We start from the raw sequence: 27,656 nt of genomic DNA, 5'->3' as shown, positions 1-27,656 counted from the left end.
TCTTCCACTCCGACCGGATACAATGGCGTTTTAACCGGCTCACCGCCTTTTCCACACCCGCCCCAATTCTACCCACTATTATCACTGTACAATTCTTCAACGGTATTCGTGGAGTTAAAGGTCATGATCTTTCTTTTTCAGTTTGAAGATAAAATCATAGATATTTGTCTTACGTTATTGGACAAGAATCTCAAATGCCAGAAATGCCCAGAGAAGGACTATATACGCAGAAATGACCCTGTATACATCAGCAGAGTGGTGACAGCTATGGTGAGCACTGTTAACATTACAGCTGATCGTGATGAGAGTAATAATTCGTAGATAGCAATGTGATGTACTTCACTCCGGGTTATGTTAAGTTTTCTTGTGCTCCCTGGCTTAATAACAACAAGCATTGTGAGATTGATACATCCTTTCATATTCCTTTGTTTCTATTTATGTTTTATGATTTTGGTTCTTTTGTGCTTGCTCAAGCCTTTCAACAGCCACATATTTACTGGGCAGCCCGGTAGCACAGTGGTTAGCACTGTTGCTTCGCAGCGCCAGGGTCCCAGGTTAGATTCCCGCACTTGGGTCACTGTCTGTGCGGAGTCTGCACGTTCTCCCCGTGTCTTCGTGGTTTCCTCTCGGTGCTCCAGTTTCCTCCCACAAGTCATGAAAGACGTGCTGTTAAGTGAATTGGACATTCTGAATTCTCCCTGTGTGTACCCAAAAAAGCACCGGAGTGTGATGACTAGGGGATTTTCACAGTAACTTCATTGCAGTGTTAATGTAAGCCTACTTGTGACACTGATAAAGATTATTAATGATGTGGAGATGCCGTCGTTGGACTGGGGTGAGCACAGTAAGAACACCAGGTTAAAGTCCAACAGGTTTGTTTCGATGTCAAAGATTATTAAGATTATTCTTATTATTAAAAAGAAGAGAAAATCTGAGGTGGAACTGGTCACTCAGACAATTAAGCTCGCTTTACTAAGTAAGCTGTAGCAACCTGGCATGTTGTGTGACTGCGTGTAACCTACGTTTTAATAAAAAAATAATGAAATAGTCATTCAACAGTAATTCAGCACCATTAAATCTTATCATAGAATCATAGAATTTACAGTGCAGAAGGAGGCCATTCAGCCCATCAAGTCTGCACCAGCCCTTGGAAAGAGCACCCTGCCCAAGCCCACACCTCCACCCTATTCCAATAACCCAGTAACCCCACCCAACCTTTTTGGACACTAAGGGTAATTTAGCATGGCCAATCCACCTAACCTGCACATCTTTGGACCCGGAGCACCCGGAGGAAACCCACGCAGACACGGGGAGAACATGCAGACTCCGCACAGACAGTGACCCAAGCCGGGAATTGAACCTGGGACCCTGGAGCTGTGAAGCAACTGTGCTAACCACTGTGCTTCCATGCTGTCAATAACGAGGTTTACTGTCACTCTTTCAGATAACAGCAACCTCGATCCTTAGCTTGTGTCATGGTGGATTAATTGATGGTCTTACAAGGGAGCCATAAACCTATCAAGTGAAGAAATATGTGGTTTTCCCTTTATCCCTTGGGGTAAATGAAGGAAAATCTAGTTGCTTCAATAAAAGTGTAATGAAAGGCGGTATTCTTTCTATTGCATAACTTTATGACCACATCATGCAATAGATTGTACTGTTAGTCTCAGGAACAAAACCTACGCCACAGTGTTAACATTGATTCACTGTTCTAACTTTTACAGGTGAATTGTTGTGATGACAGTGGGGTACTTCAAGGTAAATGGTCGAGCCCATATACTGGAGGGACATGCCCATGGCATTGGAATGGAAGCGTTGCCATCCTTCACCAGTGGGAGAATTGTGGCAGTCAGCGGGTTCAGTTTGGACAGTGCTGGGTGTTTGCAGCGGTGGCCTGCTCAGGTACAAAGGGGAAGAGGGAAAAGGGATTTTATTCTGAAATGGAAGCTAATTTTAAATTTCTGCATGTTGCTGCAGTGAAGTATGCCCTAAAGTGTTGAAATATATTTGTACGACAGGTTCAGACACTTCGGCTAGGATCCTTCAGTCCCTTCCATGGTAGGAATAATTGTAGGTGGGACCAGACAATTCTGGGAGAGCGGCCAAAAATTCTGTTGACTTTGGGTGGGAATGTTCACTCCCACCAATGGAAAATCCTGCCTTCGACTCACTGGCATGTTATTGAATATATGTTAATTGCAGAGTGAGGGATTCACTGACATTTTGATTGTTAAGATTAGATTTCCAATTTATAACCAGTAGCATGTACTAGAAACACAAATTTAATTTAATAGGTGAAAATTTCTGGGTTCCGCCTGCTACCAGGATTGTCCAGGCCAGCCGAATGTCAGTGGACCAAGGGTCATGTCCCTATAGCCAACGAGTGATTGACTGTGGGGGCGAAGGGTTAGTTTCACTCCAGGCATTACATCCTCACTTATTCACTTGGCGGTGCTATTCCAATGTCTAGGATCACAGAAGGACTCAGGAAAGCTCCCTCCACCCCCACAATCCCAGCGCAATAGGCCAAACTGCAATGGCAGTGCTTTGGGCAGGTGGTTGGATGTGCAACAGTTCTGCCATGCAATGGAAGACTTATGGAGTGCACTCTAGGACTACGTCCTCTAGATTTCACAGGACGGCAAATGTGCAGTGAGAAAATGAGAGTTTTGAGAGGTGATGAGGTGGGGGGGGGTGGGCAGTCCCATCTCTGAAACTGCCAGCTGCAAAGTTTGGAGGTGCTGTTGCCAATAGGTATCTACAGTGTGCCCCATTGCCCACATTTCGGAGCAAGTGCAGCCTGATCAAAGTTAAGTACCTTGAAGTCTCGAGTGATGGGCAGCACGGTGGTGCAGTGGCTAGCACTGCTGCCTCACGGCGCCAAAGACCTAGGTTCAATCCCAGCCCCGGGTTACTTTCCGTGTGGAGTTTGCACATTCTCCCCATGTCTGCGTGGGTCTCACCTCCACAACCCAAAGATGTGCAGGGTAGGTGGATTGGCCACGCTAAATTGCCCCTTAATTGGAAAATTGTTTTAAAAAACAGATCACGAGTGAATGCAGTTCACTAGGTGTATGTCACTTATACCCAATCGTGAATCATGTTGGTCTAATTAGAAGCTGGCATGGTCTTTTGATCTTGAGTGGGGCCCTGATGCTGATGAGTTCCCATCATAATAAGCATTTATGATATTCTAATGAATGTGAATGCCATTCCTGATACGGCTTTGAGGGAGATGCACATCAGCATTAAAGTCGGGAACGGACAATTGCAATGTGTTTTGGGCATAAAACCAACTTTTGAGCTTTCTCCATATTTTCTGATCCGACCCATAATTATGCTCAGCATTACCGGGATTGGAAAATCACACCTGTAGTCTGTGCTACTTGGTGCTGTGTTTTGCAAACATGTTTTTCGCCACTTTATGTTCAAGATTTGGCTTGGAGATAGTGGCGAATCTGCCTCTGCTGGCCCTGGAAGCCATGATGACATTTCACATGGGCTCAGATGATCCATTGGCTGAAGCCCCCATGCGGCAGGGCGTCATCCCTCCAAGAGCAATCAGCCAATCAGAGGGCCACCAACTCTTCGCTCACCGCAGCATCACCAGGAATGGTGGCCACTGCTGGAATTGGAGTCAGTCCCTGGATCAGATACAATGGAGGCTTGGCAAGTGGATCGGGCTTTCCAGTGTCAGTTAGGCAGGCTCTAGGGAAAAGGCAAAGAGGGACTTGATGATTGGGAAGCCAGGGTGCACCGTGATCAAATGGAGACAGCTTTCTACTGAGAGGACCCTCGGAGAGCACAGAAGAACTCCCCTTCCCCTGTCTGCAGCCAAGCTTCTGGGGGTATGGCAATACCACCATGTCATGGTGGGAAGACAGTCTTACTTTACTATTGATTTTCCACTTAAGAGCCTCATTGTCCCAAGGGCAGGTGGGAAAATTAATACCCAATCTACACTGGTGAGGTAGCAGCAGAGGTGGGTAGATGGCACGTATGACAGACACCCTCTTCTCTCCTACCCAATTTTTTACATCTCTCACATGCCTGCCAGCTACTTGGGGGAGGGGAATAAAATTCCAGTCCATGGTTCAAGAAGGATTTTCATCCTGATTGATTGAGGAGACACACCATGGGCTGGATTCTCCGTTTGGGTGGTGTTTTACGCTAGGAAAACTGGCGCGAAACGGCCACCGGTTCCATGCTCCAGTGGGAACTAGCAGGGAGGGAGCATAGAGCTCCCAGCGTAATAGCTGCACCGATCCTCCATCCGGTGAGGGGCAACAGCCACGCAGCGTAAACCCCTGGCTTTGCCTGTCGATACGGCCCAGAGCATTGCCGGGTCCGTTGCCGCGCTTGCGCACGACGCCGGCCTGCAATGGCCACGCCGTGCTTCATGGTGGACCAGGCCCGTAAATATAGTCCTCCCCTTCGACCGGCTCGCATGCCCCGGACCGCCCCCCACCGTGTCCCCAACCCCGAATAATGCCCTCCCTGCCCACGGGTCGACCCTCCCCCGATCGTGGCGGCAGTGGACTGAGTCCGCAGCCACCATGCTGAGTTCCCGACGGCTGAGACTACATGTGTCCCACGCCGTTGGGAACTCAGCCGGTCGGGGATGGAGCATCGCGGAGCGGGCCTCAGCCAACGCAAGGAGGGCGTGGATATGATCAGTACACCGCTTTTCAGGGGAGGAGCATCACAAAAGCACCGCCGTCCCCCTATTTCGGCATCATTGGGAATTCTGCGCCCCATCGCCGAACGCGATTTCGCCGTCGGGGATCGGAGAATCCAGCCCATATAGCTTTCCCCCTAAACACCGACCCAAAGACAGGGGCTGGATTCTCTGATTTGAAGACTAAGTGCTGACACCGGCTTAGAAACAGTGGCGCATTATGCCAGAACAAACGGCACAATAGGTGCACCGATCCTCCATCCGGCTTTACCTGAGGATATGGCTGGAGAATGGCCGGGTCCGTGGCTGCGCATGCACACACCGGTTATCTGCGGCAGCCGCGCCGTGCAACATGTGGGCACGGCCTGCCAAATAAGGCCCCCGAGTAACCCCTCTTGCCACCCCCGGATCACCCCTCACCATTCCTACCAGCCCTCACCGAACCCCCCCCGATCTTGGTGGCGCTGGACACAGTCCACAGTCGCCACAAGTGGTCCATGGAAAAAAATACCATAAGTGTTCAGCGCCATCGGGAACTCGGCCCATCGAGGGCGGAGCATCGGGGGAGGGCCTCAGCTGATGTCCTGAGGCCGTCCATACGACATGCGGCGTACTCCCACAAAGTACGGTTCTCCGGCCAATCGCTGAACCAGAGAATACCACCCAGGAATTTTACAGCCCTTCACGCCAGCAGGATCTTCCAGTCCCGCTGATGTGAATGTATATTTAAATTATTTTAGTGCCACTTTGCCCACATTTGGTCATCATATTCTGGGCTGGGACTCAAACCCACAGCTTCCGGCTCAGAGGCAGGAATCTACCCACTGCTCCACAAGATCTCCCCCATTGCTTTCCAAACCAGTCTGTCCAAGTTTTATCATAGAATCCCTGCAGTGCAGAAGGAGGTAATTTGGCCCATCGAATCTGCACCGACCCTCTGAAAGAGTACCTGACTGTGCACCCTGTCCCCATAACCCCACCTGGACGCTAAGGAGCGATTTAGCATGGACAGTCCACCGAGCGTGTACATCTTTGGATTTATAGCAGGAAGATATTAGTCTAACTGAAGTCTAACCAATGATTTGTTTCATTCCACATGACCTCTGCCCCAACAAAGTACCAAAATCTTTTTTCACTCTTTCATCAACTAAATAATCCTATATATTTAGCTAGAGGTCAATCAGCATCTCCACTATGTCTCTAGTTAATCTAGAAGCCATTTAATATCAGAATATGGGTCTCTTTAAGCGGACTAAAGCCATAGATCTTCTGTGCAGTGGTTTTATTTAAAGAAGTGACTACATAAACAGCTACTGTGAAGAACAGATACGAACCTAGATTACAAACAAGAACAATGTATTTTCAAAGAGTGCATTGTTCTCCCAATCTCTCCAAACAAATTCTCAAAGCCATTCAATCTCTTGCGAAGACATCATCTGCACTTTCACTACGTTGGCAGTGTGACAGAAATGTCAAGCACTGAAATTGTTACGCATGAATTCCTTTCAAATACAAGGAACATGTTCAAAGATTATCCTTAGAAGCAATTTTGGCAAAGCTCTGCAAGTGTGGTATTTGTCCCCTTTATGGGGCGCAGAATGAGGCCGACAGGAATCACTATTAGTCTATACCACAGGAGACTAGACATGGTGACCATATTGGGGGGGCTTGGCGGCCATTGAAGCCCCCAGGCAGTTAGGAACATGGTGGGGCACTGGCACCTTGGTAATGCCGACCTGGCAGTGCCAATCTGTGCCAGGAGGCAATGGCAGAGATGAACCCTGGTGGGAGACCAATGGGAGGTGGTGCCTTGATGTGTGGCTGGCAGGGATGAGAGAGCAGCAATTGGGGGTGGTTACAGCAATGAATGTCGGTGGGGTTGGGGGTGTTTTCCAGAATTAGTGTCGCGGGGGGGTGGAGGGTTAGAGGGTGGGTGGTTTGCTGGTAATGAATGTCAGGGGTAGAGCAGGTTTAGGGAATGAATGTCGGGGGGGTGGGGGGGGGGCAGCCCCCGAGTCCTCCGTTATGTGTGCTGGGGACCATAGTATTGCAGCACTGGTTGGTGCACCCTTTAAATATGGAGCCCCATCTGTGTGGAGCCGGTTCCCAGTGCTAAGAGTTCCCGCCCCACCAAAGTGATGGCATAAACCATGCCCACTCACTTTCTTTTTTGCAAAGAGGTTCAAGATTCAGTGAGAAAACCATTCTGGTGAACTGGAAAATTCCACGCCAGTTTCCTGTGTGAGCCTGACAGTTTCCCAAATTCTGGCAAGATTCCCCCCATAGTGTAGGTGGATTGCGATGGAAATCATACCAGAACAGCCAGTGTAATTCACCAGGTCTCCCATCCACACTGTGGATGACACAGTGGCACAATGGTCAGCACTGCTGCTTCACAGCGCCAGGGACACGGGTTCAATTCCGGCATAGGTGACTGTGTATCTGGAGTTTGCATTTTCTCCCCGTGTCTGTGTGGGTTTCTTCCGGGTGCTCCGGTTTCCTCCCACAGTCCAAAGATGTGTGGGTTAGGTGTATCGGCCATGATAAAATTGCCCCTTAGTGTCCAGGGATGTGCAAGTTCAGTGGGGATAGGGGAAAGGGCGGGGAAGTGGGCCTGGGTAGGGTGCTCTTTCAGAGGGTCAGTGCAGACTCGATGGGTCGAACGGACTCCTTCTGCACCGCAAGGCTTCTATGTTTCAGTGGAAATGACACATTGGGCCTCCCGGCCACGTGTTTCTCAGCAGTGGAATCTCCTGATCCTGCCGCTGTCAATATGATTTCCCATTGAATCTATCCCACGCTTTTGGAAGCCTGCAGCACAGGTCGTGCCATCAGCGGGAGCAGGGGATCCCGCCGCCAGCATGAATATCCAGAGAATTCTGGCCTTAGTCAATTTTTGGGAGAATTCCGCAAGGTGGGGTTGAATTTTGCCAAAGAATGGCAGAGTGTCAGGCTCTGTCTGAAAACCGTGAGTTTCTCCTCAGAGAAACAGCCAGATTTTCTCATCAGATCTTCTGACACTTTGTCAAAACAAAAATGGGGGTGAGCTTTACACCATCAGTCTGGCAGGGCGGGGGCTCATGGAACTGGCAAGCCCGGCTCTATAGCGACTAGGGCGCCCAAATCACAAAGTGAAAGCGAAGACAACCCTCCCTGCCCCGCCCATCATCAGCGACATCGAGGCTTCAGTGCCACCCACCCCACCACTATCGCAGGTATCGGACTTCAGTGCCCCCCCCACCCCACCACCATCACCATATCAGGGCTCGCGTGCCCTCCCACCAACCACCATTGCCGACATCCCCATATCCCGGAACATTCCACAGGTTAGCACTGCCAGGGTGCCATGGGTCAATGCTAGGGCATTGTTCAGCCATATCCCTGATGCCCAAGGGCTACACTGCCTCTGCCTCCCTGGCACGGTCATCTCAACTGAGTAGTGATTCCTCCCAGCATGACATCAAGCCAGCGGCGGGGAGTGGGGGATCATTTCACAGCGCCGGAAGACACGCCCTTATGTCGTTTAAGCATATTTAAATGAATGCAACTTGATGCTAATCAGGTCACGCCCTCATTGGGCATGAACCTGGTTACATTGGCAGCAGAGGGTGCGAAAGATTTCATTCTGAGATCTCCCCGGTGCAAACCCTTTCACGAGAGTTAGCAGCCATAACAGGATTTGTGCCTGTGGTGAACGGGCCCAGAAACCACCCCCCCCAAAGCCCTTTACAGTCATTGTAGTATTTTTAATGTGTTATCACGTGGGAATGGCAGCATCCAATTTTGCACACCGTTAGCTCCCACCAACATCACTTCTATAATAATGAAATCATTTGTTTTTATGATGCTAGTTGAGGGTATATGTTGCCTTGGACACTGGGGAGAATTCCACTGTTCTCCCTCAAAATAGTGCCATGCGATCTTTCACATTCACCAGAAAATTGGATTGGGGGCCTCATTTTAATGTCTCATACAAAAGACAGCTCCTTCGTAAGTGTATCACCGTCCTCTGCATCGCATTGTGCCCGCTCATATTTTCTAAGTTTGGCCAGGCCAACCGACATCATCCTGCCATTCTCTGGAAAGAGCATTCCCCTCCTTTGCCCAGCTCCAGCATTCCCTTCAGTACTGCTCCACAAATTATTGAACTGTCTTTCCTCTTCTATCATCCATCTTCCACTCCTTGGGCGAAATTCTCTGGAAACGGCACGATGTCCGCCGACTGGCGCCCAAAACTTCGCAAATCAGACGGGCATCGTGCCGCCCCAAAGGTGCGGAATGCTCCGCACCTTTGGGGGCCGAGCCCCAACCTTGAGGGGCTAGGTCGGCGCCGGACGAATTTCCGCCCCGCCAGCTGGCGGAAAAGGCCTTTGGTGCCCCGCCAGCTGGCGCGGCGCGATTCCCGCCCCCGCCGAATATCCGGTGCCGGAGACTTCGGCAACCGGCGGGGGCGGGATTCACGCCAGCCCCCGGCGATTCTCCGACCCGGCGGGTCGTCAGAGAATCTCGCCCAAGGCCTTTGGTGCCCCGCCAGCTGGCGCGGAAATGACATCTCCGGTCGGCGCATGCGCGGGAGCGTTAGCGGCCGCTGACGGCATTCCTGCGCATGCGCAGTGGAGGGAGTCTCTTCCGCCTCTGCCATGGTGGAGACCGTGGCGGAGGCGGAAGTGAAAGAGTGCCCCCACGGCACAGGCCCGCCCGTGGATCGTTGGGCCCCGATCGCGGGCCAGGCCACCGTGGCGGCACCCCCCGTGGCCAGATCGCCCCGCGCCCCCCCAGGACCCCGGAGCCCGCCCGCGCCGCCTTGTCCCGCCGGTAAGGTAGGTGGTTTAATTTACGACGGCGGGGCAGGCATTTTAGCGGCGGAACTTCGGCCCATCCGGGCCGGAGAATCGAGCGGGGGGGCCCGCCAACCGGCGCGGCGCGATTCCCGCCCCCGACGAATCTCAGGTGCCGGAGACTTCAGCAACCGGCGGGAGCGGGATTCACGCCAGCCCCCAGCGATTCTCCGACCCGGTGGGGGGTCGGAGAATTTTGCCCCTTGTCTCCAACAATTTGTTGTTCAAAATGTTTTATGCAGCCCCTGCGCTTGCAGCTAGTTTGTCTTTAAATGCAGTGTCCTCAATCAGGATTCTGACTGCCCCTCATGTCCACTACTCCTAATTGAGTGCTCAAAATGGCTCATTACTTACAAGTCCAGATTTGGTCCTGTTGGCCGTCAGTGTGCCTATCATCTCCCATACGCCAGTCTGTACAATCTGCTAAAAACTCCGCTGTACTATTTAGCTGTACTAAATCACAGAATTGTTCTGGTGCAGTAGGAGGCCACTTGGCTCCTCGAATCTGCACTGGCTCTCTAAATGAGCTTTCCCCTGCCTTTCCCCCATACACATTGTCTCTTTTCAAGTAATCATCAAGTGACCCTCGTGGAACCACCAGCTGCCATGGTGGGATCTGTACCCGTATCCCCAGGGTTATTAGGCTAGTAAATTTACCATTGCAGCACCATCTCCCACAATTCTCAATTAAGTTGTCACAAATTTTAATTCTGCTGAGAAACAGGCAGACTGTAGAACATTTTTCAATGTTAAGCTTGAAAGTTCTGCTCTTGGCTCAACACTTCATTAGATGGGATGTGAGTTTTAAAATTGGGCTAATAATGTTACACTGTCTAACAGCACTGCTGTTTAGTAAACCTGCACCGCAAGCGGACACAAACACAATGTACCTTTTGTGGTGAACTAGGCAATAAAAGACTTAAAAATTTAAGACTCTGATATTTCTCATGTCAGATCTTGGTGAGAAGAGTGGCTGTTTCTTTGATGCCAGCCTTAGCTAATTGGTCAAATTCTCACCAAAAGCTCAAGGTCCTCGGTTCAAGCTCCAAGCCAGAGATTAAAGCAGGTATTCTAAACAATACTGAGGGAATGCTGCACTGCTGGCGATCCTGCCTAACAGTTGAGTTGTTGAATTAGGTCTGCCAGCTCAAGCTTGGCATCAATGGTTCTTTAGAAAGACGCTGCAGAACATCAGTTCTCCTGATATCCTGACTACCACACATCCCTCAACCAAGAGTATAAAAGAATTTTCACTCCTGTCACTCATTTCTAGTTGTACGAGGCTGCAGATAGGTTCCTTTGGAGCCCTACATTAAAACATTAAAACTACAATGCATGAGCACTTAATTGGCTGTGAGTCTCACTGAGATTGTGAATAGCATTGTATAAACAAAAGTTATTTCTTGTATTGATTCGAGATTCATTGAATAAAAAATATTTTAGAGTAACTAATATTCTTTTTTTTCTGGAAAAAAATCCTAAATCACATATACTGTATTAAGATCCTGGCAGTTTGCTCACATATCACATTCTGCCACAGTTGTTAAGTTATTATGAATTCATTGTTTTCTTTTATTAATCCTTTAGTTTTGAGATGCTTAGGAATTCCTACTCGTGTTGTCACCAACTTTAATTCTGCTCATGACAGCAATGGGAATTTAACGATTGATGAATTCTTTGATGAATACGGGAGAAAATGTGGCGGAGAAGGCGACAGCGTTTGGTGAGTCAAATCAGTTTAAAAATAAAAATTTACGAGTGCAGCATATAGATGAGGAAGAGGAGAAGGCCAGGAATAAATCCTTGCGGAATTGTCAAGGTGCACATCTGAGAAGAGAAGCCATTGCTGGAGGTACTCTGGCAATCATCAGCAAAGTCAGAGGATGAAATGAGCACAGAGTAACTGAGCAGGTCAATGGAGAAGGGATATTAGGACCATGTCACAGATTCCAGAGGGATTGGGGTGAACCAGCAGTAATAATGAAGCATAATTACAATTACAGGGAATGTAATAATAATAACAATAATCTTTATTGTCACAAGTCAGCTTACATTAACACTGCAATGAAGTAACTGTGAAAAGCCCCTAGTCACCACATTCCAGCGCCTGTTTGGGTACACGGAGGAAGAATTCAGAATGACCAATTCACCTAACAGCACGTCTTTCGGGACTTGTGGGAGGAAAGCGGAGCACCCGGAGGAAACCCACGGAAACACAGGGAGAACGTGCAGACTCTGCACAGACAGTGACCCAAGCGGGAATCAAACCTGGGACTCTGGCACTGTGAAGCAACAGTGCTACCCACTGTGCTACCGTGCCGTTCGTGTAATCTGTGACTTTGATTGGGTCTTTTTTTGAACTATTATTTCTTTCTGCGTTTTGTTTAGAGGATGCTTGAAAGGAGAACAGTTTTAAAATAATCTTTGATTGTTCCTCTCCTTTTTAAATTCTTATATCAAACCTAATTATATTATTTTCTAATAGTTGGAATATATAATGGATTATTTAATTAAATGTCAAAATATAACAGCAAAAGCTTTTTAATAGTAATTACTTATATATATTGTGATCATGTGCAGATAAATCATAACTGATCTTATGAAACTAAATGTTCACTTAATCATTAATACTGATATCAATCAGCCAAGTGCTCATCTGTTTTTGTTTCCCTGATTAAGCACATAAATGTAACAAAATGATTTCTGTGAGAATTTGAGTAACGTGGAGAATTTTCACTGTTGCTGCATCCTAGGAACTTTCATGTCTGGGTAGAGGGTTGGATGGCACGAAATGATCTGAGGCCCGGTTATGATGGTTGGCAGGTACTAGACCCAACCCCACAGGAGAAAAGCGAAGGTACGGAGAACAATTCCAAAACCACAATTGGGAATAGTGCACCTCAACCAGTTCACACCTTTTCTCATAGTCATGACTTAATCGCTGCTGTATTGATTATAAATAGTGCTGTGTCATGGACTGATGTTCTACTGGGCCAACATAGGTCAAGCAGTTGGGCAGCATCTGTATCTCAGGTGGAAATGTCTTCTGATCAATAGAGATAGTGGAATAAATTATTAAGCATTGCAAAAGTCCTTCCTGTTTATTTCCTTTGTTCTCATTTATTTTATTATTTTTGGTCCATGGACCCATAATCGGAATGTGCCTTGTAGCAGAAGAGTGCAAGCCAGGACAGTGTGTTCTTAAGTTTTGTATTTTGACGAGGAGAAACCAGACTTGTCGCCACCGAGTGAAACTTAGGAACCGGTTTTGGAGGATGTTGTTTCGATTGAATAACTGGTAACTGGTAGGTTGGCCAGGGACTATGTTCTGCCTAACAACAGTCAGTGATTGGCTCCTGCCAGTTGGTTTTTCAAAGAGAACCTGCCAAAAGCCTCTAGGCCTTCGAAAGAAGAGGAGTTGTGTTTTCTCCCTCTGTCTCCTGCCTGTTGCCTACCATCTCCGTAAGTCTGCAGTGAAGATCATCATAAGCTGAAGGAAAAGAAAGTACCCAACTGAAGGCATAACCTTGAGAATCAAAGATTCTTATCCTTTTATTTTATCTCCCCATGCTTGTGAGGGTCTCACCCCATGACCCAAAGATGCGCAGGGTAGCGACATGTTGCAGGAAAATATTTTCTTTACCTCTCAACCACCCTTTTCCCTCTGTGTGGTTTGCGGGGATGTGTAGAGAAAGTTAGGGTAGTCAGACAGTGGGGAGGGGGAGGGGTTGGGAATCAGATAGCAGATAACCAGATGTATTTTCTGCCTATTTAATTACAATTACGCTGAATAATAAAAGGTTACTTGTGTGAAAATTTGAAAACCTTGTGACCGTAGTCAATGTAACTCAACCAAAGCTCCGGATATTAATATAAAATCTAATTTCACCTGCATTGCCACTCCGGGTCAAGTGGAGTTGGAGTTGACTGCGTACTAGCCCAAGGTGTCGTAACAGCATTATTTAATCACACTACATTCAGTGTTTCCTCCCATGAGGTAATCTATCTAAAGTAACACTATTTTAACAAGATTGCATGGCAGAAGCAAATCTGCATCTCTGCCTGTGAGCTAGAGCTCCAGGTTCATGTCCCATCTCAGGATTTTATGGCCAAGGAAGGTGCGTTCATAATGCGGTCGAACAGGTTGAGTATCAACCTACAAATTCATCCAAACATGCCAATGGATGTCGGTAAGAGCTGGAGTGAGAGTGGCACGGTGGTGCAGTGGTCAGCACTGCTGCCTCACGGCGCCGAGGGCCCAGGTTCATTCCCGGCCCCGGGTCACTGTCCGTATGGAGTTTGCACATTCTCCCTATGTCTGAGTGGGTCTCACCCCCGCAACCCAAAGTTGTGCAGGGTAGGTGGCTTGGCTAAATTGCCCCTCATTTGGAAAAAAATGATTTTTTAAAAAAAAATGTTTTGAGCGGGAGTGACTCCTGGTCAATCACACTTGATGCCGAGTGGCACCCCTCAAGCTATAAGCCTTTGGAAACAGGCTAGCAACATTTTGCAGGAATAACTAGCCAAGTTCCATATAATTATGGAAATAGATGAAAGTTTGCCTCAGTGCAACTCTGGATGCAGGAAGAGAATTGGAATTGGAATATTTTAATAAAAGTGTTTAATACTTGAATAGACTGATGCGAGATGGCTGTAAGGGATTCTGAAAGCTTTTGTTAACCTTGAATCATGGTATGGATCCTTTAAGTTGATTCAAGTTTATTCTCAATTATTTCTTCATTTTTCTTTTTAGGCATTTATTGCTGTGGACCAGCTCCAGTCAATGCAATCAAAGAAGGAGCAGTGCACATGAAGTATGACGTTCCCTTTGTCTTTGCTGAGGTCAATGCAGATCAAGTATCTTGGCTCTTGCATAGAGATGGCACAAAAGAAAAGATAAACATCGAAACTCAGCATGTGGGTCAGAACATCAGCACCAAGAGTTGTGGTAGAAATGATCGTGATGACATCACACATAATTACAAATATCCTGAGGGTAAGGAAAAGAAACAGACATTTGGAAATGCGATTTTTAAAAAACTTTAATATTGGTCTTGCTTATATCTTGATTCTAGTTTTGTCAATCCAGCTTAATAGCAATGGATTTACCACCCATATCCTATTTTATAACTCTAGTGAACTGCTGGTATAGTGCGTGTTTATAGCTACATGTAAGACCATAAGACACAGGAGCAGAGTGAGGCCATTCAGCCCATCAAGTCTGCTCCACCATTCAATCATGGCTGATATGTTTCTCATCCCCATTCTCCTGCCTTCTCCCCATAATCCCTGATTCCCTTAATAATCAAGAACCTAACTATCTATATGTGGATTAAGAAACCATTCATAGAATTTATCCAACTAAAGAGAGCAGAAAACTAAATATACCACTGTTATTTTATGCAACCCTATTTTTCAACCTATTTAGGCTCCAATAAAGAAAGAGCAATTGTTTCTGAAGCTGATCTCATAAATAGACTGGGTTGCGTGCCAGAAAAGAAACTCCATCTCCACATGAAGGCCGAGAAATCAATAAACAATGGGTCTGATGCCCAAGTTCATGTAACCATCTCCAACCGCAGTTCATTGAACATGGTCTGCAATCTTAACTTCAGTGCTCATGTAAAGAGCTACAACGGAAATCTAGTGAACCAAATTACAACAAAGGATCTGGAACAAATTGCTGTCAGAGCCAATGGAGGTAATGGAACAGTTATTGATCTTCTATTTTTCTTGTCTCCATTTTCTGTTGTAACGGACAACCTGTTATGATTTGGTCACAAAAAGTCCACAGGGGACTTCTGGGGCAGCCATGGAGTGAGTGGTCACACATTTGGTAGCTCCTGCTCAAGGTGGTACTTTTCAGTCCTTTACCCGTCTGAGGGAAGAGGTTTTGGATGGAAAGAGGTCTAGGAGTACCAGGAGAAGGTGTAACTCCTCTGGTGTGGTTGGTGGATGTGGGTTGAGAAGACAGGAATTGTTGGAGCAGCAGAGTCTTTGTGGTGCACCCAGGCTAAGATGGCGGAGGGCAAAGGGCCTGTTCTGCCTGTCCAGTGGTCAACGGAGCAGCTGATGGGATTTCCAAATGCCAAGTTCAGCCAGCAGAGGAAGGAGGCCCTGGAGGACCTGGCTAAGGTGATGGAGCCAGTTAAAGCAGGTATTGAGAAAGTGGAGCAGAGGCTGGAATCCCAGGGCTGGTCGATCCAGAAAGTGGAGGAGGATGGTGGGGAAGCACAAGGAACAGTTTGCCTCGTTGATGGCCGAGGTGAGGGTGAGGTGGGAGACCCAGAAGCGGCTGAAGGACAAGGTGCAGGATCTGGAGAATCACTCCAGAAAGCAAAATTTGAGGATTGTGGGGATGCCCAAGGCATCGGAGGTGGGGAGGACGGTACAGAGGTGGCCAAAATGTTGGAGCAGTTGATGGGGGGTGGGGGGCTTTGACCAGCCCCTGGAGGTCAACAGAGCGCACAGAATGCTGATGAGGCCGCAAGCTGGCGAACCACCAAGGGCGGTGGTGGCGCGGTTGCACCGCTTTCTGGATGAAGAGAAGATTCTTCGGTGGGCGAGACAGACAAGGAAGTACACCTAGGAAGGGAACGAGCTGCAGTGTATCAAGACTCCTGGGTGCAGAATGGGTGAAGAGGAGGGCCTGATTCAATCGGGTCAAGGCTGCCTTCTTCAAGAAGGGGGTGATGTTTGGAGTGCAGTACCTGGTCCACCTCTGGGTGACTTTCCAGAAGAGGTAATGGAATTTCTGAGGGACGATGGACTGGCAGGAGAAGGAGGACATTGAACTTTGGAGGAGTTTGTGAGGAGATTTCTTTGTTCTTGGGAAACCTTTCCCCTTGTAATGTTCCTTTGGTTTTGATGGCAGGGTGTTTGGAGGGTCAGTGCACATTTTCTGTCTTTTTGGGGGGGAAGAGCACAGGCGGGGGGCATGACAGGCGTCTGGGACGGGTAGGTGGTTTACAGGCCTTGGACAGGGGCTGCCATGCTCGTTGGGCGGGCTAGTTAACAGAGATGGCAAGGCTGGTGGAAAACATTCTGAGGCATCATAATCACATTAAGCAGCCTCCTCATACTTGCCGACAACTGTCTCCTTTTTACAAACCCCATTAGGTCCTCGCCTATCACCCCAGGGACACAGTCCTCAATTCGCAAAGCCAATACCTTTGCCAACAACTTGTCGTCCACATTCAACAGTGATATCAGGCAGTATGATCCACACTGCTCCGGATCCTTGTCCTTTTTCAATATCAAACAAATGGATGCCTCCGACAGACTAGGGGGTGCTCCCCCCTCTCCCTAGCCTCATTGTATTCCCTCACCAGCAGCGGCCCCAGCTCCCCTCCATACTTTTTATAAAATTCCACTGGAAAGTCATGCGGGCCATCCGGGCCTGGGGCCTTCCCTACCTTCACCCCATACTCTCCATTACCTCCCTCAACCTGATAGGGGCCCCCAATTTCTGTACCAACTGCTCGCCCACCCTGGGAAACTCCATCCAGAAGCTACTGCATTTAGCCCCCCCCCCACCCCCCCCCCCCCCCACCCCCTCCAGCTGGGGGCTCTGACTCATACAATCTCCTGTAAAAATTCTCAAACACCCCATTCACCCCCACCGGGTGCAACATCGCCTTTCCCATCTCGTCCTTTACTCTGCCAATCTTCCTCACCGCCTGCTGCTTCCTCAGCTGGTGGGCTGGCATCCTACTCACCTTCTCCCCATTCTCATATACTGCCCCTCTAGCCCTCCACAGCTACCCCATTGCCTTTCCCGTGGATACTAATCCGAACTTCATCTGGAGCCTCTGCCTGTCCTTCAGGACCCCTGCTTCCTTATTCAGTTTGAAGTACTTCACAGGGCACATATGAACGCTGCGCGGCTGAAAAGAATTTTTGAGGGAGTAGAGGATAGGTGTGGGTGGTGCGCGGGGAGGCCCATGAATAATGTCCACATGTTTTGGGCATGTCCGAAACTAAAGGGATTTTGGCTGGGGTTTGCGGGTGTAAAGTGGGATTCTCCCTTCTGGGGACTAAGTCCCCACGCCGACGGGTGAACCGGTACCGGCCAGAGGTAGCGATCCAGAGGTAGCGATATTTGGGGTGTCGGAAGATCCGGGATTCCTGGGACGAAAGAGGCCGACGTTTTGGCCTTTGCCTTCCTGAAAGCCCGGTGACGGATCTTACTTGGATGGAGGGACTCAGAGCCGCCGAAAGCAGGGATGTGGGTGAGCAGCCTGACAGAATTCCTGAGGCTGGAGAAGGTCAAATTCCTCCTGAGCAGTTCGGTTGATGGTTTCGCTCGGAGGTGGAAGCCGCACTTAGACTTCTTTAAGGAGGATTGAGGAGTCAACAAAATGGGAGGGGGGGTAAGGGGGTTAAAATGGGGAAGGCAGGATGGGAGGAGGGGGCCTGACTGGGAAGCAGGTGGGGAGTCAGTCTTGATAATTTATAATGTTGTATAGTTTTACTTCTGCTTTGGTTTCTTTTTTATGAACATGCTGAATAAAATATTTAAAAAGAAAAAAACCCCCACAGAAAATGTTGGAAATATGCAGGTCAGGTAGCATCTGAGGAGAGACAAACCAAGTAGAAATTTCTCCTCCCTGGCCTTTCATCATGATCTGGCCATACCTGCCATGATGACGGAAACCTGGACTAGATTTCCTGCCCACTCCGCAGCGTGTTTGAGGAGACAGCCCACCATTGGCCTGCGGTGAGATTGTCCGGTCCCGCCACGGTCAACGGGTTTTCCCATTGTTCGCCACCAGGGAACCCGCTAAGGGCGTCACCATCGGCGTGTCTGGAAGATCCCACCAGCGGGAACAGCCAGAAACTTTCAGCAAAGATGTTTATATGTGATCTGCTGGCATTGTCAGACTTAATAAATTATATAACTTAGAAACTAAGAGCAGCTTGACTTATGTGTCATGAATTCATATCTCTCTGTGTATTTTTGTCAGATAGCCGGATAGACATCCATCATTCTCCCAAATATTACACTAACTTATATGTAAATCTCCTGAGAGGTTAAAATCTCATATTTGAACTGTCTTGTTCAACTGGCAACCATAATACTCACCATTATCTCCACTCAACACCACCCTGAACACACACACCCCAATCGTGCGTGGAAAATCCTGTCCTTTATATTTGTAAGCAGTAACAATAATGACTGAGATTCTCCAGGAGACCATTTCTAAGACAGTCAAAGAAACCAGAATTTGTTTTATTTATGCAAATCATCATTCTTCTCTTTACCTTACCTCCACCTTTGCTGCAGTATTTATGTATTTGGATTTGGATTGGTTTATTGTTAAGTGTGCCGAGGTACAGTGAAAAATATTGGGCATGATTCTCCGGTCGCCAATGCTGGAATCGCGTTCGGTGATCGGCCGGAGAATCAGAGTTCCGGACCAAATCGGGGGTAGTGACGCTTTCGCGATGCTCTGCCCCTTTAAAACGGCATACTCCGACAGCATGCCACATATCGACGGCCTGAGGACATTGCCTAAGGCCCACCCCCCCGATGATCTGTCCCCGACCGGTCAAGATCCCGACGGCATCGATCGGGTGTGGTCTCATCCGTTGGGAACTCAGCGTGGTAACTGCGAACTCAGTCCAGCACCGCCACAGTCCGGAAAGATCAATCCGCTGGCAAGGGGGGTTTGCCAGGGGCTGGGGGAACTGTGGGGGTGGTCCAGGCAAAGGGGGGGGGGGGGCACTATTTTGCAGGCCGGGTCGGCAAGCGACCTCCGCTGTGTAGCACGGCGCGGCTGCTGCAGGCTGCTACCGTGCGCATGCATGGTCAATTCTCCGGGGTGTATCGGCAGCTAGAGCTGGGTGCTGTAAGCTGCCGGCATGCTAGCCCCCAGCAAAATGGGGAATCGGTGGCCGTTTGACACCATTTCTTCTGGTGTAAAACGCCACCGTTCCCAGGCTCGCATGGGGACATAGCCCCAGAATCGGAGAATCCAGCCCATTGTTCTGCATACAGTCCAGACAGACATTCCATACATGAGAAAATCATAGGGCATACATAAATATACAATGTAGATACATAGGCACAGGCATCGGTTGAAGCATACAGGAGTGCAGTACTTCTCAGTAGAATAGGGGAGGCGGTGGTGTACTAGTATTTTCCCTGCACTAATTATCCAGAGATCCAGAGTAATGCACTGGGACCCAGGTTCAAATCCCACCACTGCAGATGATTTGAATTCAATAAAAATCTGGAATTAAAAGTCTAATGATGACCATGAAACTGTTGTCGATTGTCATGAAAACCCATCTGGTTCACAAATGTCCTTTAGGAAAGGAAGTCTGTCATCCTTACCTGGTCTGGCCTACATGTGACTCCAGACTCACAGCAATGTGGTTGACTCTTAAATGCCCCCTTATGACAAAGCCTGCGATGCACATGTACCATGAGCGAATAAAAAAAAGTAAAGAAGATGCGTGAAGAGATCAGTTCAGTCCAGAAGAGGGTCATTCAGGAGTCTGGTAAAAGCAGGGAAGAAGCTGTTTTTGAACCTGTTAGTGCGTGTTCGCAGACTTTTGTATCTCCTGCTCGATGGAAGAAGTTGGAATAGTGACTATATCAGGTGGGAGTGGTCTTCATGGGCGTCATTCTCCGACCCCCCGCCGGGTTGGAGAATCGCTGGGGGCTGCCGTGAATCCCGCCCCCGCCGGTTGCCAAAGTCTCCGGTACCGGATATTCGGCGGGGGCGGGAATCGGGCTGCGCCAGTTGGCGGGCCCCGCCGCTGTATTCTCCGGCCTGGATGGGCCGAAGTCCCACCGATAAATTGCCTGTCCCGCCGACGTGGATTAAACCACCTTTTGAACGGCGGGACAAGGCGGCGTGGGCGGGCTCCGGGGTCCTGGGGGGGGGCGCGGGGCGATCTGGCCCCGGGGGGTGCCCCCACGGTGGCCTGGCCCGCGATCGGGGCCCACCGATCTGCGGGCGGGCCTGTGCCGTGGGGCACTCTTTCCCTTCTGCCTCCGCCACGGTCTCCACCATGGCGGAGGCGGAAGAGACTCCCTCCACTGCGCATGCGCGGAGATGTCATTTCCGCGCCAGCTGGCGGGGCAACAAAGGCCGTTTCCGCCAGCTGGCGGGGCGGAAATCCCTCCGGCATCGGCCTCACCCCTCAATGTTGGGGCTCGGCCCCCAAAGATGCGGAGCATTCCGCACCTTTGGGGCGGCGCGATGCCTGTCTGATTGGCGCCGTTTTGGGCACCAGTCGGCAGACATCGCGCCGTTTGGGGAGAATTTCGCCCCATGTCTTTAAACTAGGTTTTATAGCCAATTCCGCATTATCTTTCCTCTAGATGTCCACTTTACAGAAATTACTCATCCAGATCTCTAACATCTTATCCCATTGTAAGTCAATTTTATACATCAGGCAGATCTATTGCTGCAGTGCATTGAATTCAAAATCCTTGCTACACATCCCTCCACAGCTTCACTCCACCTTATCTTTGCAACTTACTTCACCTTTTGTTCTACACTTTTTAGAACATGAATTCTCCCTACTCACACTCATGCCCATCCCCCACCCAATCGTCCTCCTCATACCATCTCTGGTGACAATGCTTTTAGCCATCACTGGCCTTTCAATCAATCCCCACCAATCCTTTCAACCTTGCCCTGGTTACCGCCCCATCCAACTCCAGGCCCTTCTCCCTTTATAGACTGCTCCGGGACAAGACGTATAAGAAAACAGTATCTCATTGAGATTTATGGTGATTTTTTAAACATTTTATTTCCTTGCTCTTGTCTTTTCAGATGAGACCATGACTCTTGCCGTGCCTTACTCAGACTATGGCAATTACCTTGGACACCATCACTTGATCAAGCTGACTGCTTCAGTAGTTGATATAGTGACAAAACAAATTGCATTGGCAGTGAATGATCTTTCTGTGATTAATCCTCAAATCACAATTCAGGTAATAAACTGCAGCAACTCCATCAACTGCATCTTACTATTGAAACCATTAATTGAACTGCCAATCTCTGGAGATGTTTTACTTTTTGATACATTCAGTGACCCCATGCACCTACCCTCTATTTGTAGCCAGAATGACTTTTCAACGTTCCCTTCCAACACAATATAACATTTGGGGTGCAATGTGGTGGCGGCATTGCACCCGAACGGGGGCATGTCATAGCTGGTAGATGCCGGGAAATCTCTCTTCTGCGATCTACCCTGCTCTCCACGCCTCGTGAGATCTAACAGGATCTCGCAAGATGACACGATCTCAATCCAGGTGTAAATCAAGAGCGAGGCAGCTCACTCTTATATGTGCGCGCCTTATCTACCAAAGCCCTAAGATCTAGCCCCTTTCGCCATGCGACGTCAGACGAGCACTGTTCAGGGCTGGTCTCCACAAAAGGGAACCAGGCTGAAAGGCATTCGGGGGGGGGGGGGGGGGGGGGGGGGGCTGGTGTGGTGCTGTCTCCCAGGGGATAGGAGGCACCCAGGTGGTTGCCCTCTGGACAGGGTGACACCCTGGCCCAGCGGGAGTTCCCGTTAGACAAGGTCCCGTTAGATAGCATGGTGTTTCTCGGTGCTGTGAGCGCTGGAAAACATCAACTAAACGCGCTTGACACAGGACTTCTTTGCAATTTGGTTAGATCGTGCGCTAGAACAATTATAATGTTAAATTGAATTATTTTAATTAATAACTAAATGGAACTAGAATAAGGCGGTATTAGAAAACCCTCAACACTTGGAAACAAACTGAACTTAAATAGGATTCCAGTAGAGCAGGAGGAGCTGCAACTAATTTTCAGTGATTTATTTCCTCCAATTTTTCAGTTTGCATTGATACTCTTTTCCATTGTTCCCATAATTCAATGTAGCATTCTTCTCTACTTCCAACATGGTTCAAGCTGATCTTTAAGCTTCAATCTCTCCTTTCACCCTCAGTTAATATTAAAGCGATCCTTCCTTCACCCTAATGTACTCCTAGCTTCTCCCCTTCTTCCTCTCTTCAATGTACTGGCTAAACCTGTGACCCCCTTCTTTGTTCTTTTCCTCCATTTCCCTTTCTTACTCCTTTCTATCTCCCCTCAGTGCTATTCCTACCAGGATCCAATCTTAAATCTGGGTTACTTTCTACTAAATGTAGAAGTTTCAGTTCTTGCACGAATACCTAACTACAATATAAAATGGCGGCCAGAATCACTTCAAGTTAGCAGCATGTCTCAGACATGAACAGGTGAGAAGGATAGCAATGATGTTCGTTGTAAAACACTGAAATGAGCCACAAACTATGGCTGCCAACCTGAAAGGCCAATTGTTGACATCAAGGTAAGAGTCTTGAGCTCTCAAATTAATGACAGAATAATAGTCAAGACTCCGTGAAAGGGAGAAGTAGAATAGGAAAGTTTTCACCTTAGGGGAAGTTTCGATGGGATTTTGTACAACATGAAATCAGCAAATGTTGAGCTCCAACCCTTTAATAAACATAAGTCTGACTGATTTCAACAGTCAGGGATAATAAGGGTGAATTAGAGCATTAACACTGATTTATTTCCTTAGATCCGTGGTGATCCTGTCATACACCTTCCATTGATAGCAGAAATCCAGTATACAAACTCTTTGCGAGTGCCACTGAACGATTGTGTCTTCACTGTGGAAGGAACACATCTAATTCATGGGATGAAAACATTCAGGTAAGTACAAAGACATGGGGCTGGATTCTCCGCACCCCGACGCCGAAATCGCAGCAGGTGCCGGGGCTGAGAATCCAGTTTTACGCAGAAATCGGGACCGGCTCCGGTTCACCGATTTTCCTATACTCAGGGAGTACACCGCGCTGCCTGGGGCCATTGCCAGAGGCCCGCTCCGACATCCTCCACCCCCGATCGGCCGAAGTCCCGACGGCATGGAACTAATGTGCTCCAGCTGGGATACTCGCGTGGCGGCTGCGGACTCAGTCCATGACCGCCCTGGTCAGGGGCGGGCCGATCGGAGGCCAGGGGGGACCTTATAGGCAGCCGGGGAATGTTCGTGCGGGGGTTGAGGGTTGGGCGTGCAGCTGATCGGGGGACTTTTTCTTGGGTCTGGCTCCGCGGTCCGAGTCCACCATGGAGCACGGCGCGGCTGCTGGAGGCCGCCGCCGTGCGCGTGCGCGGCCTCTGATCCGGAAGTGCGGGGGCCCGTATCTGCAGCAAAATCTGCGAGATTTACTTTGTGTCCTTGCTAGCCCGCTGCAGGGCTGGGAATTCCTATCCCTTTGATCCAGGATTTTCAGGAGTTTTGACGCTGGCATGGGGATATAGTCCCAATAATGGAGAATCCAGCCCAAGATTGTTAAAAATATAAAATTCACACAACAGGACAAACAAATTATTAATTTCTAGCATACATAAATCTCCATTACTTGAATTCCTTCACACATTAATCCCTGTTCCTTTCTACAACTACACATATAGAATTAAGAAAACAAATTTACCTACAAGAAAACCCTGACTGTTTTGAAGGCAATTATTTTGTGCTTTATTTGAATATATGTTTGATTGGAAGTTATACTTGTGTTTAGGCGATATTAATAAACATTTCCTTTGCCTCGATTAAATAGTTGAAGCATGGCGATTTAAAGCCAGAGATCCAGTTCATTGAAATATTCACTCTTCTGCCTTCAGCAGTCAGGGAAACAAATATAGTCAGGTTAAGTGAGTGGGCAACAAGGTAACAAATGGAGTATAATGTGGGAAATGTTATGGTATTTAGAATAGAAAAGCAGAACATTTTTGAAAAGGTGTAGAACTTGAAGACGTTGATGATCAGAAGGACTTAGATGTATTTGTGTAAGGAACACTGAAAGTTTGCATGCAAATACAGTAATTAGGAAAGCAAGTAGCATGTTGACCTTTATCAGACAGAATCACAGAATTGTTACGGTGCAGACGGAGGCCATTTAGCACATCGTGTGTGTACTGGCACTCCAAACAAGCATTATGGCTTAGTGTCATTCCCCTGCCTTCCCTATAGCCCTGCATATTGTTTCCATTCAAATAATCATCTTCTGCCCTCTTGAATGCTTCCTATTAAACCTGCCTGCACCACACTTCCAGGCAGTGCTCCAGACCTGAACCACTCATTGTGTGAGAAAGATTTTTCACATTTGCTTCTTTTGCAAATCACCTTAAATCTGTGCACTTTCGTTCTTGATCCATTTTCAAGGGGGAATAGTTTCTCCCTATCTACTTTGTCCAGCCCCCTCATGATTTGAAACATCTCTATCAAACCTCCTCGCAGACTTCTTCTCCTTTTATTGCAAAGGGATTGGAGTACAAGAATGAAGATTGGGGCTATTGGTGAGCCCACACCTGGGATAGTGTGTGCATTATTGGTATTGATACTGAAGGCAGATATACTTGCATTGGAGGCAGTGCAGCAAAAGTTCACTCGACTTGTCCCTGGGATGAGAAACTGGAATAATGAGAGGCTGACACTGGGCCAACAGCTATTACAGGTTGCCATGATGTGGAGATGCCAGTGTTGGACTGGGGTGAGCACAGCAAGAAGCCTTATAACACCAGGTTAAAGTCGAACAGGTTTGTTTCGAATCACTAGCTTTCGGAGCACTGTTCCTTCCTCAGGTGAATTCCCTGAGGAAGGAGCAGTGCTCCGAAAGCTAGTGATTCAAAACAAACCTGTTGGACTTTAACCTGATGTTGTAAGACTTCTTACTATTACAGGTTGACCAAGTTACAACAATTTAGGCAGCTCCTGAAATCCCGAGGAAGCATAGATCTGACATTAACTGGCCGTAACTTCCTTATGCCTATGTCAGTGAACTGAGTGGGCACAACAGAAAGGAAAGTCCCTGCTCTTCCTTTTCAGATGATTTCTTTATTTTCAACAGTTACCAATGACCTAAATGTGTGCTTCTGTGCAATGTGCATGTGGGCTTCTCTACATGAGCTCCCCTGTTCTTTGAAGAACAAAACAGAAGCAAGGGAAAGATAGCTCTGTTCATTAGACATGACAGATAAATAAAGCTAAAGCTCTCTTGGATTAATAAATTCTGAGAAGTGGTCAGAATTGGCCAACAGAACCAAATGAGCACACACAGAGGACCTGAAACACGCAGAGTAAAATACAAGCTGACATTATCAAATCAGCCATTAGGGAAGCTGAGGACGATTTTGGTTTGCTTTTTGTATTCATTTAATTTTTTTTGAAGATCTCTAAAATCTACTGAGAGATCGTTTTCTATGTACATTGACATTTCTCTCACATTGTTTCAGGATCAACAGGATAGATGCAAACCAAACGATAAAAATGCCCGTTGAATTTATTCCCAGCAAAACAGGCCCACGGAAGTTAATGGTGGATTTTGACTGCAAGGAAATGACGGATGTGAAAGGATTCAAGAACATCACTGTCCAGGGTTTTAAACTCTGATTTACCTCTTACCTACTGCATCTCATACTTATGCCATTACATGATATAACCGTGCTTTAGTATTGTATCCTGCGCACTTGGAAATACTTTTTAATCAAAGTTACTCAGGCTGTGGAAATTGTATACATGCCTAGGTCTATTATAATCATTGTGATTGTACTCTATTAAGATGGCTAATTGGGCAGAATTTGGCGCCATCCTGGCCGATATCTGGACAAAAGCCATTTATATTCAGGGTAGCCCATTTCCAAGAAGGCAGCCAGTGATTTTAGAATGTTTTGGTCTAAAACAGGCATTAGGTCTCTTGAATATTCCGATCAGTGGTCCAACGTTTATAAACTGATATCAAAGTAGGCAAAAACTGAATTTTGCATTCTTATCTCAATGGTTTACAGCAGCTTAATCAGCAGTCCTTAAAGGGGACTGCTGGAGGCAAGCAACTGAATGAAAGTGTACATTTTTGCTTTCAAATGTACCTTGCTGAGGAGCCAGAGGAGAATGAGTTCTCCTCCTCCCTCCACATCAGTCCTGTGGACCAATGCTGGCTGGGATTCTTCCCATCTCTGTTTGTCATCCTGTTCAGGCTTTATCTGCAGATGCCTGAGCCAGTCAATTTGAGCAGGCCTAGCTGGTGAGTTGGCATCTGCAGCTCACCAATGTCCTATCCTAAAATTGACGACCAATGCCCAATTTCTGGGAACCTTCACTTTCAGGCGCACTTTCTATGTTGTGTCATGTTTATTGTCTTTTGAACGAGGGAGCAATTTCTTGGCTACATTTTTAAAACCTACTTGCACAGAACATTTTACAGAAAGCTTACTCCTGATATATGTACTACTTATTGATGTCTGGGTACTGGGCATTGTATGGATATGTTGGTGAAGAAAATAAAGCGGATGTTCATGAATGAATTCTGGATTAACTGCATTAATCAGGTTCAATTTCTTGCATTAATTATATAGTTGAACTGGAGAACAATCCGAGAATCAACAACCATTTGCATTTAGATAACACCTGCAATATGGAAAGAATATCCCAAGTTGTAAGGAGCCCCTTTTGGAGTCTCACTTAGGTACAGAACTGTACTCTGGATGTAACCGGAATGAATGACTTTGAGAAGTAATGTGTCAAAACAACAATTTTATTGAACATTGACAAATAATTATACTATTAAAAAAATGTATAATTGATAATATTAAAAAAGAGGGGTAGCACGATGGTGCTGTGGTTAGCACTGCTGCCTCATGGCACTGATGACCTGGGTTCGATCCTGGCCACTGTCCATGTGGAGTTTGCACATTCTCCCCATGTTCACCCCCACAACCCAAAAAGATGTGCAGGGTAGGTGAATTCCTTACATTCATCACAAGGGTCACTTAATGCAAGAAAAACATGACCTGCTAAACAAAAAACAATTTATTTTAGTATTCTAGCTTGAGAAATGGGAAACAAAGATGAAGGGAGCGATTTTGAGCCTGCGGGCGCCATCCATGAGAAACTTGGCACGGGCTCCAAATCCAGAGAGAATCGAAAAAGTAACGAAAAATAAGTAAAAAGAGTGTTAGGATCTCAGATGAGAACGCAACTATTTACAATTTGTATAATTGCAAGGAAAAGTGACTGCACCACAGGAGTGATAACACTGACCAATAGCTATCATTTATGTTAAAACAAACTTTATTTTAAACACAGAATTAATTTCATTTGCAAAAAAA

General features: G+C 47.5%; 1 protein-coding gene across 2 annotated transcripts in view; it reads left to right on the top strand.

The window, feature by feature from the left end:
- The window catches only part of LOC140428319 (protein-glutamine gamma-glutamyltransferase 2-like), a 52,738-nt gene extending 25,886 nt beyond the window's left edge, over positions 1 to 26,852 (top strand). For both annotated transcript variants that reach the window (XM_072514662.1, XM_072514663.1), the window contains exons 5-13: positions 142 to 270; positions 1,725 to 1,902; positions 11,104 to 11,239; positions 12,270 to 12,373; positions 14,270 to 14,512; positions 14,945 to 15,217; positions 21,309 to 21,469; positions 23,068 to 23,201; positions 25,785 to 26,852. In XM_072514662.1, the coding sequence (XP_072370763.1) occupies positions 142 to 270; positions 1,725 to 1,902; positions 11,104 to 11,239; positions 12,270 to 12,373; positions 14,270 to 14,512; positions 14,945 to 15,217; positions 21,309 to 21,469; positions 23,068 to 23,201; positions 25,785 to 25,941 (1,515 nt within the window). In that variant the 3' untranslated portion in view covers positions 25,942 to 26,852. The remainder of the gene's footprint in view (positions 1 to 141; positions 271 to 1,724; positions 1,903 to 11,103; positions 11,240 to 12,269; positions 12,374 to 14,269; positions 14,513 to 14,944; positions 15,218 to 21,308; positions 21,470 to 23,067; positions 23,202 to 25,784) is intronic.
- The last annotated feature ends 804 nt before the right edge of the window (positions 26,853 to 27,656 follow it).

This window comes from Scyliorhinus torazame, chromosome 8 (assembly GCF_047496885.1).
Source record: "Scyliorhinus torazame isolate Kashiwa2021f chromosome 8, sScyTor2.1, whole genome shotgun sequence".
NCBI classification, from domain to species: Eukaryota; Metazoa; Chordata; class Chondrichthyes; order Carcharhiniformes; family Scyliorhinidae; genus Scyliorhinus; species Scyliorhinus torazame.
Note: the sequence above shows the minus strand (reverse complement) of the source record. Positions and strands in the feature narration are given on the sequence as shown.